Source organism: Pan paniscus, chromosome 6 (genome assembly GCF_029289425.2).
Source record: "Pan paniscus chromosome 6, NHGRI_mPanPan1-v2.0_pri, whole genome shotgun sequence".
NCBI classification, from domain to species: Eukaryota; Metazoa; Chordata; class Mammalia; order Primates; family Hominidae; genus Pan; species Pan paniscus.
In genome coordinates this window covers 5692981-5706924 of record NC_073255.2, presented here as the reverse complement: position 1 = coordinate 5706924, position 13944 = coordinate 5692981, and the positions used below count along the sequence as shown (strand labels likewise).

The 13944-nt window shown below is 52.7% G+C and overlaps 1 protein-coding gene across 2 annotated transcripts in view; it reads right to left on the bottom strand.

The window, feature by feature from the left end:
• Positions 1–13944, bottom strand: part of DNAAF5 (dynein axonemal assembly factor 5) — a 63036-nt gene that overhangs the window by 16093 nt on the left and 32999 nt on the right. For both annotated transcript variants that reach the window (XM_063606162.1, XM_008973113.4), the window contains exons 7-9: positions 10026–10169; positions 7918–8086; positions 1578–1725 (exon numbers count right to left, since the gene is read on the bottom strand). In XM_063606162.1, the coding sequence (XP_063462232.1) occupies positions 1578–1725; positions 7918–8086; positions 10026–10169 (461 nt within the window). The remainder of the gene's footprint in view (positions 1–1577; positions 1726–7917; positions 8087–10025; positions 10170–13944) is intronic.

Sequence of the window (13944 nt, the reverse complement as noted above, 5' to 3'; positions counted from 1 at the left end):
CAGCCCTCAGCCCTCTTGGGCACCCGCACAGCAGGGACCTGCGTACAGCCGGCGCTCACAGCTGCGGGCAGCAGGAAGGTGCTCTGCGCAGACGATGGTCAGTGGCGACTCCCCGCCCACCATTTCTACTTCAGCAGAGCCAACTTGCTATTTCATGATTCTAAAAATAAAAACCAAATGGCTAAAAAAAAAATCTTTCCTGCCTATTAAAATAGCTAGTAAGTTCATTAAAATCACTGCCATCTGAACACTTTACTTCTCTTGACGCCAACTGCCTTCCACAAGACGTTGTTAGGCGCACTTTCTTTGGGAACTCAGCCCAGATGTGGAAACTGTGCTCCGCAGAGTTAACTGTTCCTGGGCAGAACCTGCCCAGCGGTTCCTCCCAAAATACAGCCGAGTGTGAGTTTCAGAGGGAAGGGCTTGGACCCTGCTGTGTTATCTGCATGGCATCTACACAAATATCAGCCTGCAAGCTGGACAGCTGCCACGGCTCTCGGTTCATATCTTTCTATGGTCCGTTCTAAGCCCTGAAGTCTTTGAAGACAAGCAGGAAACAAAATTTCCTGCAGTACGACAGGCGGGCTGAGGCCCGAGAGCAGAGATGAGGGTCATGAAGGAGAAAAGTCTGAGCGCCTGGACTCTTTCCACATGAGGCTCCGGTGTGTGAACTGCTTTCCGCTTTGACAGATGTGCTGCTGGGGCGGGTCCCGGTGCTGACGCAGCCCAGATCCAGCCGCACAGGCGGGGGTAGGACCCAGCTGACGGCACCTTTTGCTCTGAGCAAAGTAAGCGGCAGGGCCCTAAGAGCTGCCTCAGCAGCGGCACCCGGGCGGGGCCTCTTCCTCCACTGTCCCTCCCAGCACTCCTAGAGGGCACCCATGCTTCTTGCCCTTACTTCAAAGCCGTACACCTGGAGGCCCTAGACCCTCGGGGTCTTAATGCCACCTAAAAGTTGTCTTAGATAACAAAGAGGTATTTTTACCACTTTGACCATCAATAGAAATTCAATCAGTTCTTTGTTAGGTTTGAAAAGTGCCCAAAAGCTTTTAAAACAGAGAATAGCTAATACATAAGCCATTAACAGTTAATGTTCCCTAAAACTTTTTCATTCACTGGAATTTTAATGACCACACAGAGATGACTTTGACTTAGTGCTTCTCTGTGCATTCCCTGCCGAGAGCTTGTGTTTACCCAGTGAGGATGGACTAGCTGCTTCCGGGCCAGTTAAGCTCAGGGGTCACTGCATACGCCCACCTCAGACTTGGTGTGGGGAACCCTCGCCCAGAGTGCTGTGGGGGAGGGAGGTGGGGACCCCCGGCCCACCTTTGACTCGGCGTGGGGGAGGGAGGTGGGGACCCCCGGCCCACCTTAGACTCGGCGTGGGGGAGGGAGGTGGGGACCCCCGGCCCACCTTTGACTCGGTGTGGGGGAGGGAGATGGGGACCCCCTTGCGCAGTGCAGTGTTGGGGAAGGAGGTGGGAACCCCCTTGCTCAGTGAGCTGTTGGGGAGGGAGATGGGGACCCCTGGCCCAGGCCCCAGCTGGGGGCCGTGCAGAGGCAGAGCCCGGACCTACCCCTGGGAGTTGATGGTGTCCGCAGCTCTGAGCAGCACGGTGGACAGGATGGAGAACAGCTTCAGGCGCATCTGCGGGTCTTGGGAGGGCTGCAGACAGGCCCTGAGCGTGGGCACGACGTGTGGCAGGGCTTCTCCCAGGGCAGGGCCTGTAAGACACAACAGAGGCTCCTGTGTACGGCCCTCAGGAGATGGGAGGAGGCCCCATCCAGCACAGGCCCAGGCTCAGGCGCTCCCACCTGGGAGAGGGCACTATCGGCCACCACCTCCCTGCTTCCTCTTTCTCAATCAGTAAGGTGATTATCACAGAAAAGCAGCAGAAAATTTTAACCCCCCAAAATCACGTTTTTCCATATGAAAACCTACTTGGCCAGGCATGGTGGCTCATGCCTATAATCCCAGCACTTTGGGAGGCCAAGGAGGGAGAATCACCTGAGGTCCAGAGTTTGAGACCAGCCTGGTCAACATGGTGAAACCCCATCTCCACTAAAAATACAAAAATTACCCTAGCATGGTGGCATGTACCTGTAGTCCCATCTACCTGGGAGGCTGAGGCAGGAGAATCACTTGAACCTGGGAGGTGGAGGTTGCAGTGAGCCGAGATCGTGCCACTGCACTCCAGCCTGGGTGACAAAGTGAGGCTCTGTCTCAAAAAAACAAAAACAAAAACAAAACAAAACCTGGACGTGGTGGCTCACGCCTATAATTCCAGCACTTTGGAAAGCCAAGATGGGTGACCTGAGGTCACCTGAGGTCGGGAGTTCGAGACCAGCCTGACCAACATGGAGAAAAATCCCATCTCTACTAAAAATACAAAATTAGCTGGGCGTGGTGGTGGGCACCTGTAATCCCAGCTGCTTGACTGCTTGAACCCGTGAGGCGGAAGTTGCGGTGAGCTGAGATCGCACTATTGCACTCCAGCCTGGGCACCAAGAGCAAAACTCCGTCTCAAAAACAAAACAACCTTCCATTTTTCTTAAACTTTTCTAAATTTTTTTGAAAAATTAAAGTCAAGCAATAGTTGAAACAACGACCAAAATCAATTGTTTCAGTGAAAGAAGTTGTTTAATATCCGCTTCTCAGCGTTGCAGCCCTCACCCCGCCCACACTCAGGGCCAAGCTCCTGCACCGTGGCTGCTCTCCAGTGGGCGCGAGGCTTGGGCGCCTGCACTGTGCATCCTACGCCCCAAGGAGTCCCCACTGCAGTAGGGCCGCGCCGCCTCCCTGTAAGTCTCCATGAATGACAGGGCAAGGACAGCTCTGAGGGTCCCTGCAGCGTCTCCTGCCAGGCTCAGCCTGCAGGCCCAGGAGCTGAAGGCTCAGGGTGGGGACTGGGTTGGGGCCGCAGAAGGAGGCGCTCTGGCCCCGGGCCAGTGTAGAGGGAGCATCCACTGGCTTATCCAAGCAACTGTGAGTCACCTTGAGCCGTTGCTGGGGACCTCGCGATGTGAGCCTTCTCCCTGGCGCCGCCAGTCATCAGAGCAGGCTGCTCGGTAGTGGACTGAGACCCCCCCACCTGCCCTTGCCACACGGAGACGCAATGTACTCGCTGCTCTGGCTCGAAGTCAGGCCTCGCTCAGGCCTCGCGGTGAGACCAGCTGGTGTCTTGGAGGGCCTCCCCACGCAGCCGGGCAGGAGGCGTTGCACTGAAGCTGCTGGGACGCCTGACTTGAGCCTCCCGCCAGAGCACGAGTCTCGGGCCAAGTGCCGCCCTGCCACGAGAACCACGCTGCTTCTGACCCAGTTTCTGACTGTTTCACCCTCTCTACATCTTAAACTGGAAACAAGACAGGGTTTCTGGCTTAAAAACAAAAAGAAAACAGCCAAATGTCCACAGGTCACGTCCAACTCCTGGGATGGGAAAAAGAAGCACGCTGACGGGTGAGCCACTTGCTGTCAAGAATGTACAAACCTGACGCCTGGGCCACGTGTCTGCCTTCCCAGCATGAGCGCTCCTGCTTGCAGCACGGACACTTCTGCCCGGGCCACCCATCTGCCTTCCCAGCATGAGCGCTCCTGCTCGAGGTAGGCGTGGACACTTCCGCCTAGGCCACGTGTCTGCCCTCCCAGCACTAGCGCTCCTGCTTGCAGCACGAACACTTCCACCGGACCACTTGTCTGCCCTCCCAGCGCGAGCTCCTGCTCGCTGCACGGACACTTCCGCCCGGACCACGTGTCTGCCCTCCCAGCGTGAGCTTCTGCTCGCAGCACGGACACTTCCGCCCTGATCACGTGTCTCCCCTCCCAGTGCGAGCTCCTGCTGGCAGCATGGACACTTCCGCCTGGACCACGTGTCTGCACTCCCAGCCGCGAGCGCTCGCAGCATGGACACTTCCGCCCAGATCACCTGTCTCCGTACGGACACTTCCGCCCGGGCCACGTGTCTACCTTCCAAGCATGAGCGCTCCTGCTGGCGGACACTTCTGCCCGGAGCCACGTGTCCGTCCTCCCAGCACTAGCGCTCCTGCTTGCAGCAGGGACACTTCCACGGGACCACGTGTCTGCCCTCCCAGCGTGAGCTCCTGCACGGACACTTCCGCCCGGACCACGTGTCTGCCCTCCCAGCGGGAGCTCCTGCTCGCAGCACGGACACTTCCGCCCTGATCACGTGTCTCCCCTCCCAGTGCGAGTTCCTGCTTGCAGCACGGACACTTCTGCACTGGCTTCACTTTCCCTCCATATCACACCACACCTGTCTTCCCATTTTGCTATAAAGGCTTAGGATAATTGTTTTTAATGGTTGCCAGAGCATTTCTTCTATGGAAATATCATTATGTATTTAACTTTGTATGAGGTATTTGGGTCACTTACAATTTCTGCTATTAAATTATGCCCCGATGCATATTTTTGGGTGCATAGCTTTTTCCATAATTAGAATTGGAAGGATAGATTCTCATGAATGTGATTGCTGGATGAAAGGAGTGAAGACATTGGCAATTCCAGATGCGCACCGTCCCACGGCTTTCCAAAAGCACCTTGGCACTCCCAGCTCAGCCACCCTAGGCAGCAGCTGTTTATTTCACTTAATTGGATAAATGAAGAAATGGGACCCTACAGTCTTTTTTTTTTTTTTTTTGAGACCGAGTCTCGCTCTGTCGCCTAGGCTGGAGGGCAGTGGCACAGTCTTGGCTCACTGCAAGCCCCGTCTCCTGGGTTCACGCCATTGTCCTGCCTCAGCCTCCCGAGCAGCTGGGACCACAAGCGCCCGCCACTGCACCCAGCTAATTTTTTGTATTTTTAGTAGAGACGGGGTTTCACCATGTTAGCCAGGATGGTCTCGATCTCCTGACCTCGGGATCTGCCCGCCTCGGCCTCCCAAAGTGCTGGGATTACAGGCGTGAGCCACCACGCCCAGCGGGACCCTACAGTCTTTAATTCATATTTCCTCATCACTAGAAGTGCTGGATAGTTCCCACTCTATTTGCTTATTAGTTGTATTAATTCTTTTTTATAAAATGTGGATATTTTGCCTGTTTGTTTGGGAGTTAATGCTTTATGTTTTTTGGAATCATGGTCTCTCTCTGTTGTCTGGGCTGGAGTGCAGTGGTACAATCACAGCTCCCTGAAGCCTCAATTTCTGGGCTCACATGAGCCTCCTTGCCTCAGCCTCTATCATCAGAGCAGGCTGCTCGGTTATGGACTCAGAGTGCTGAGATTATAGGCGTGAGCCACCGTGCCCAACTCTTAATGCTTTTGTTCTCATTTTGTGTCAGCTTTATGTAACAAAGATCTCACACTGTCATCCTTATTGCAAATATTTTCCTAAGTCTATGTTCCTTTTATTTTGGTTCAAATGTATATAGTCAAATCAATGTCTTTGTAGATCCCCCATCCTCTCAAAGTTTAGAAATTATCCCTTTCTGTATGTTTAAAATAATTAAAATTTAAAAGGTATCTTCCCATAGAACTTTTGTAAATGAGAAATTAAAAAATTTCTCCTATTAAAAAATTGTTTTAATCCTTTTGTCTTCTGTTTATTACAGTAGTGCATGCTCATTAGAGAAAGCTTAGAAAAACATAGAAAAAAATAAAGAAGAAAATAAAAATCATCTGTATTCCAAGGACACGATGTTGGAAATATTGTATTATATTTGAGGCTGTGCCCCCGATTCCCGAGAGCACCACACATGTGTGCATTCAGATGGGGCTCAGAGAACATAATCATCATTGGGAAATGCAGTTTTCAACCAGGCATGGTGGCTCATGGCTGTAATCCCAGCACTTTGGGAGGGTGAGGTGGGAAGACTGTTCCAGCCTAGGAGTTTGAGATCAGCCTGGGCAACATAAAGAGACCTCATGTCTACAAAAATACAAAAATTAGCCAGGCGTGGTGGTGGGTGCCTGTGGTCCCAGCTACTCAGGAGGCTGAGGCAGGAGGATGGCTTGAGCCCAGGAGTTCAAGACTAGCCTGGCAGCATATATGACCCCATTTCTAGAAAAAAAAACAAAAGTAGCCAGGTGGCGTATGCCTACAATCCCATCTACTCAGAAGGCTAAGGCAGAAAAATCACTTGATCCCACAAGTTTGAGGCTACAGTGAGCTGTGATCGTACCACTGCACTCCAGCCTGGATGACAGCGTGAGACCCTGTCTCAAAAAACAAAAAACAAAAAAACCCATGCAGTTTTATACCCAGCTCTTGACACTGAACGGCATACTGCAGTCTTCCTGCCTTTCAGTGAATGACAGGAGATGTGGGCCCAAAGAGATGTGTGTTCCAGGCTGCTAATCAGTTCCGCCAACACCATAAGAAATGCTTCTGCAAAGAGGAAGAACAGATGGTGGAGAAGCCACCAGAGCTGCAGTAAATGCAAGTCCTGGCTTCACTGCAAGCCAAGTCTCTCGGGGTTTGTGTGCCCAATTTTCTGGACTGTGAGGTGAAGGCTGGAGTAATTTGGCGCAAGAGGTTGTTAGGGTTAACATTCAGTAAAAATCTGAAATGGAACACCCTGGGCCCCCATCCAAGAGGCCCGTGGGAGAGGGGCTGAGGGAGGCTCTGGAGTCGCTGCCTCGGGAGTTCTCTGTGCTCTGCCTCCTTGTCTGTGAAACGGGGTCACAGTTCCCACCACACAGGCCGGCTGTGAGGGTAGATGAGCTGACGGCCCTAAGGCTTGCAGAGCAGCGTCTGGCATAAAGTGTTTAACGCCCCGAGTGCACGTCAGCAATCTCCAGCTTTGTTTTTTGTTTGGTTTTAGAGACAGGGCCTTGCTCTGTTGCCCAGGCTGGAGTGCAGTGGTGCAGTCACAGCTCACTGAAGCTTCTAACTCCTGGGCTCCAGGGATCCTCCCGCTTCAGCTTCCTGAGTAGCTGGGGCCACAGGTGCACACCACCATGCCTGGCTAACTGTATTTTATTTATTTTTAAGTTTTAGATTCAGAGGTGCACGTGCGGTTTTTTTCTTCATCTTTTTGTAGAGATGAGCTCTTGCCGTGTTGGCCAGGCTGGTCTCGAACTCCTGAGCTCAAGTGATCCTCCCACTTCAGCCTCCCAAAGTGCTGGGATTACAGGCGTGAGCCACCACGCCCAGCCAGTATTTTCTTTTCTAATTTGGAAACAGTTTTGAATGCAGCTGACAAAGAACAATTTTGGATATTTTTCCAAGTCTCAGGAAAAAAAAGGTGAGTCCCTACCAGGCACAGAGATTGCGTAAGAACGATCTTAGCATCCTCAGATGCAGAGCACGACCACCCTGGTGCACACATCCAACAGGAGGCGGGGGCACTCGGAGCTGCAGGCGGGAGCGGGAGAGCCGGGGAGGCAAACGAGGAAGAGCTACCGCGGCGAGTTCACGGCCCGTGGAGCAGCACGGGCCGTGTGTCCCAAGGCACTATGGCTGCTGAGCAGACGCCTCCTTAGGGTTCTGCAGCGGATCTTGCCCCGCACTGAAGCCCCACTGGGCCACACTGTCCATCCCAGGAAAAGTGGCTGATCCGCAGGCTCAAAGAGAACCACAGAAATGCTGGTCTCAGAGGGGCTGGGGCTAAGGCCCCCATGTCACACACAGCACCCATGCAGCTAGACATCTAGATTCTGCAACAAAATCCAGACGTATTTAAGAAGCCAGGCTACAAAACAGGCCACGGAAGAGCACACTTTGAAGGTTTCACATGAAAGCGTGTGCCCGGGCCAAGTGGAAGAGCTGCGTCCCACAGTCTTCAATGCGATGCTCCTTAAAATGCTGGTTCTCCACAGGCAAGAGTGACTATTGGGTACTTTTAACAACACGCTTCAGTGAACCACAGCTCAGCTGGTCGGCGCTGGTACCTGCTGAGCACCTGGGGGAGCAGGTGTGTAGCCTGAGTGGGGCCAGGCACGGCTCGCCAGCTGTCGGGACGGCTCACCTGACTGCGCGACGATGACACTGAACTGCAGGAGCTCTGGCGAGTGTGCGGTCCAGTCGAGGTGCGACGCGGTCACCCGCTCCAGGAGGGGACCGATGTGCTTGCGGTAGAGGTCCTGGCAGCCGCTGACACCCTCCACCATGGCCAGTGAGTCCATCGTCTCCTGTGCCTGGAGGTTACAAGTCAGAGACTGAGACAATTCCAACACTCAGGGCTCAAGCCTGCCTGCCTGCTGGGACTCACTATCCCCCTCACGCGTAAGAACCACACAGGCGGGGCCTGCCAGGATAATCAGGAGGGAGGCTGCCACAGGGAGCCCCGCCCAGGGTGCAGGAGAGCGAGAGCCGCGGGTGCAGGGCGAGACCCTGATCCTGTTCACACCAACGCCGTCTCTGCAGCGAATCATGAAGCAGGCACTGTGCACACTGGGATGCACACAGCACAGGTGGTCCTGGGGCTTACACGGACGCTGGGTGTCCGCCTGGGCAGGCAGGGCTCCTCTGAGGTGGTGAGGAGCAGAGAGGGGCGGGCAAGTGGCTTAAAGAGTTAAGCCCAGCAGACCAGACCTCCAGGTAAAAGTAACTGGGCAGACAGAGATGATAACCTTGGCCACCTTTTACTTTTAGCTGGCTGCTCTCCTTGGGGGCTTAGGAACAGAGGAAGGGCTGAGGCTCCCCGGTGGCCACTGCCCCAAGCCTGGAGTCTGAATCTGGGGCTACCTGGCTTCCTCCCCCATGACCAGCAGGCAAAGACTTTGCTTTTGCTGGTACCTCAGGCCCTAACAGTGACAGCGTCTGCTGAGACACACGCCCCTTGGGAAGCTTGTTTTTAAAGAGGCCCCAAGAAGGAAGGGGAGGGCAGCAGCCTCCTCCACACCAGGTTCCCCATAGTACATTCAGGCCATAAATCTCCCAGAGAGAGAATCTGCCGAGAGGGGCTGTCCACAGAGACAGAATGGGAGGAGGAACTAAGTCTCAGCTTCCAGAGTGGCAGACAGATACTGGGGCCTCCAGGGGCCCTAGAAGCCCATTAGAAGGTTGGGGTTAAAAGATTTTTGGGCATAATGTCCAGGTGCGGTGGCTCATGCCTATGATCCCAGCCCTTTGGGAGGCTGAGGCAGGTGGATCACCTGCAGTCAGGAGCTTGAGACCAACCTGGCCAACGTGGCAAAACCTTGTCTCTACTAAAAATATAAAAATTAGCCGGGTGTGGTGGTGGGCGCCTGTAATCGCGGCTACTCAGGAGGCTGAGGCAGGAAAATCACTTGAACCTGGGAGGCAGAAGTTGCAGTGAGCCGAGATCGTGCCACTGCACTCCAGCCTGGGTGACAGAGTGAGACTCCACTGAAGAAAAAAGATGATTTTTGGGCATAAACAGGGAGCCCATGGGCGAGAAGTACTTCTGAACGCTGTGCTGCAATGAGAGTGGGAAATGACGGTATCTTCTCTCGACTCAGTCACACATGCACATGCACTTTTTTTTTTTTTTTTTGACGGAGTCTCGCTCTGTTGCTCAGCCCAGGCTGGAGTGCAGTGGCACGATCTTGGCTCACTGCAACCTCTGCTTCCCTGGTTCAAGCAATTTTCCTGCCTCAGCCTCCTGAGTAGCTGGGACTACAGGCACATGACAACACGCCTGGCTAATTTTTTGTATTTTTAGTAGAGACGGGGTTTCACCATGTTGGTCAGGCTGGTCTCAAACTCCTGACCTCAGGTGATCCGCCCACCTCGGCCTCCCAAAGTGCTGGGATTACAGGCGTGAGCCGCCACGCCCGGCGACATGTGCACTATTAAACCCCACTCAAGTGCGCAGGTTTAAAGGTTACGTCTTATTTCTTGTTTGCTTCTTTGCTGTAGACCCTAACATTAAACAGCTGTCTCCACTCCCTGATGCCAGAATACACTGGCAGCTGGAGAGCTGCCCCGAAGGCCGTTGCCCGGGGACTCACCCGCAAGGTTCTCAATCCCTGGTCTTTGCTGGTCAGACATGTTTGAGGCCTGGGGCTCAAGCACAGAGGGGATGCATAGGAGACAGTTCACCTCACTTAGAGATGCCTTCCAGCTGTGAGCTCCACTAGGTCAAGCAGCAGCCACCACCGTCAGCCTTACCTTGTCCCTCAGGCCGGTAGCACCTGCGAGGGCCACTATTGTCAGCAGCACGTCCATGAGCTGCAGGCTGGCCACGCCACAGTCCTCATGACACACAGACACCAGAGCCTGCACACACAGCAGCAGGCGCTCCAGGTAGAGGTCCTGGAAGAGACCGGCGGCACTGTCAGAGCTTGGTACAATTTGGTCGTGTCCCCACCCGAATCCCATCTTGAACTGTAGCTCCCATAATCCCCACGTGTCCTGGGAGGGACCCTGTGGGAGGGAACTGAATCATGGGGGTGGGTCTTTCCCGCGCTGTTCTCTTGATAGTAAGTCTCACGAGATCTGATGTTGGTATAAAGGGCAGTTCCCCTGCACACTCTCTTGCCTGCTGCCATGTAAGACGTGACTTTGCTGCCCCTCTGCCTTCCACCATGATGGTGAGGCCTGCACAGCCATGTGGAACTGTGAGTCCATTAAGCCTCTTTTTCTTTACAAATTACACAGTCCGTGGTACGTCTTTATTAGCGACATGAGAACGGACTAATACAGGGCTCCCGCTCCGGCCCCAGTGCCAGGGCCGACAGAGCCCGCCCGGGGCTCCTAGTCTACGGCTCACGAGGGGCAGCGGCCGTGGGAGAGCCCTTGCAGGGAGAGCCCCCAGGCGCTGGAGGTAGGGTGCCGGCACGTCAACCATAAAAGGGCGTGCTTGTTGATGGGAAAACTGAACACAGACTGGGAGCTAAGGAATCTGTGCTTATTTTGTGAAATGTGAACAGGCACTTGAGCTATGTGGTGGAGAAGCTGCGTTAGTGATGCACACGGCACCTGTGAGGGAAATGACGGCGCACTGCATTATCTGCTTTACAACACGCCCAAGTTCTCCCCGCCCTCCAAAGTTAAAAAGAAAAGTGGCCCCAGGCAGGCAGAACACGCATGCCAAGGGCTGGTCAGCGCTGAAGCTGGCAGTCGCTCTGCTGCCTGCCCCTCTTCTGTGCATTTTTGAGCTTTTCTATAACACCAAGTTTTAAGACAAATAAAATTCTATGGTTTAACATGTTTCCTGATTGACGGGGAGGTGGAGTCTCAGCTCTGCACCTACGGCTGCGCTGGATGAATGGCTTCCCCTCCCGGCTCCAGCCTCATCCACTGTGAATCAGCCAGGCTCTGAAGCCCGCAACACAGCAGGCGCGTGCTGGACCCAAGAATTCCTAAGGCTTTGCGTGTGCTTACTTCTTTCTAAATAAATTTTAACTTATTTTTTAGAGACAGGGTCTTGCTCTGTCACCCAGGCTGGAGTGCAGTGATGCAATCGCGGCCAACTGCAGTCTCAAACTCCTAGCCTTAAGTGATCCTCCTGCCGTGGCCTCCCAAAGTGCTGGGATTATAGATAAGAACCACCACGCCTGGCCTGTATTTACTTCTTATAACGTCCCTCTAATGTCTATTTTATGTATGTTTCATAAAGTACAGAGTGAGTCAGGACCGTGGCCATGTAATTTAAACACATGATTTATCAACAGTGTACATATATTGGAGGCCTATGCTTAAAAACTGTTTTTACTAATGGGGGCGCAAGTTCAAAGAAGTTTGGTAATTATTTGGCTAGACAATGGGTTGGCTCTAAATTTCCTAATCAGTTCTAAAACTCTAAGCCTCATTCCCCACTGACGTAAATCATGGAAGACTAAACAAAACACTCCCACTGTACTACAGCAGCGTTCTGTCCTTGCACCCCGGCCCCGCCCTGACCCACAGAAGACACAGAGCTGCATGGCCCCGTCTCCCTCGGAGCTGGAGGAGCCGCGCGGCCCCGTCTCCCTCGGAGCTGGAGGAGCCGTGTGGCCCTGTCGTGGCCCCAACTCCCACAGAAGCCACAGATTTGTTTTTATTCCATTCCTGATTTTTCCCACAGCCCAATTTCTCTAAGGCCTGTACTAACTGGCTGACTTCTGAGGACACTATCTGGCTAGTTTCTAGAATGACCTGTCATGTACATTTCAGGAGCGATCATCTTTTCGGTTAAAATCAAAAGGCAGGCGCGTTTAGAAGACACAGCCCCTCCTGGCTGACCACACCTCCAAGCACAGGAACAAACAGGGAATCAGGCATCCTTTGCAGCAAGCGCCACCCTCCTGCCACGAACGCAGCACCGTCTCTGAGGAAGTGACAAGACTTCACATTTATAGATTTCTCTATATTTGACCAGACAATTTTCAGTGTCTGCCTACATACAACGCACACACACAGAATGAAAAAGAAAAAAGATACAGCAGGAAATAATTCTCAGTATTTTTTTGAAATACTGAGTATTTCAAACATTGTTTTCTGAAACAATGTTATCTAAGATTGCAAAAGTTTTTAATTCAGAAAAGCACAAGAGACTCCTATTTCAACAATGGCAATGGCATCCCACAACTGCTGGCTTCCCTGTGTGAGAAGCAAATCGGTGAGTTACCCATTTCCTCACTCTAGGCACCTGTCCTAAACTCCTTCCCAGGAGACTCCAGTTCCCGTCTGTCGAGCTCTAGGGGCCCTACTGGGCCCGAGACACCTGGAAGTACCTACTGCTAAAGCCAGATTTCCTGTGAACCCCAGGGCAGGGAGTGAAGCCAGGCTCAGTTTAGAATACATTTACACGGACTTCTCTGTTTAAACACGAGCTTTTAAAACAATTTCGGTTTGTTCTTGAAAGACATTTTCAACCTGTTCTCATAGCTACTGGAGAATAGCTGTGGGAAACATAATCGACTTCCCAAATGACATGACACAAACAAAGCCCGGCCGGCCGCGGGAAGAGCACAGGGGCGTGGGAAGAGCACAGAACCGCGGGCCTGATTCTGACTGGGGCCTGATTCTGACTGAGACCTGAGTACGTTCACCCTTTCTTGCCAAAAATTTAAGTCTGTTAAGGAGTAAAATGGGGCCAGGTGCGGTAGCTAACACCTGTAATCCCAGCACTTTGGGAGGCCGAGGTGGGCTGATCACTTGAAGTCAGGAGTTCAAGACCAGCCTGGCCAACATGGAGAAACCCCGTCTCTACTAAAAACACAAAAATTAGCCGGGTGTGGTGGTGCATGCCTGTAATCCCAGCTACTTGGGAGGCTGAGGCAGGAGAATTGCTTGAACCTGGGAGGCGGAGGCTGCAGTGAGCCAAGATTGCGCCACTGCATTCCAGCCTGGGTGACAGAGCAAGACTCTGTCCCAAAAAGTAAATAAATAAAAATAAATTAAAATAAATTACCCAGGTGTGGTGGTGCACACCTGTAGTCCCAGTGACTCAGGAGGCTGAGGTGGGAGGATCAACCTCAAACAAAAAAATAAAAACAAGAAAGGAGTGAAATGTACGTCTTGGGTTTTCACTGTGACTGGCTCCTTGGCCAAAGGGCCGACACACGTTCGCAGCCTGGAAGGTTGAGGCTGGCTTCCCAGGGGTCCCGTGTGACTGGACTTTGTCGGACAGACGTCTCTGTTTGAAAGATTGTGATTAAATTTTTCCTCGATAAAACTGGAAGATGGGGAGCCAAACGCACAACTGTGGGATGACACAATTCCGTTTTCCTGTAACCAACATGGAGATGTGAAAACTACACTTTCTTTGCTATAAAGTTTGTGAGATAAGGATTTAGGCACCTGTGCACGTTTTCAAGTTATGCCCTTCTAGGAAAAAATGCTTCTGGCTTGCAAATCTGTATACAGAAATCAAAGGCATCCTCATAACCCCTCGTGGGTGAAGGAAAGTGCAGAACTGACACCCATTCGATGATGTGTTAAAAACGGGTTTTGGGAAAAGCTGGAGCATGGCTGAAATGCCATGAGCACGCGGCCCGGCCCCCTCCCCCGCTCCCTTCCTGACCCCAGCTCAGTGTCCTTCCCTCTGTGTATTCCAGGAACTGCTTACAGGTTTCTTAAAACAGTTTACAAAAATGACTGTCGA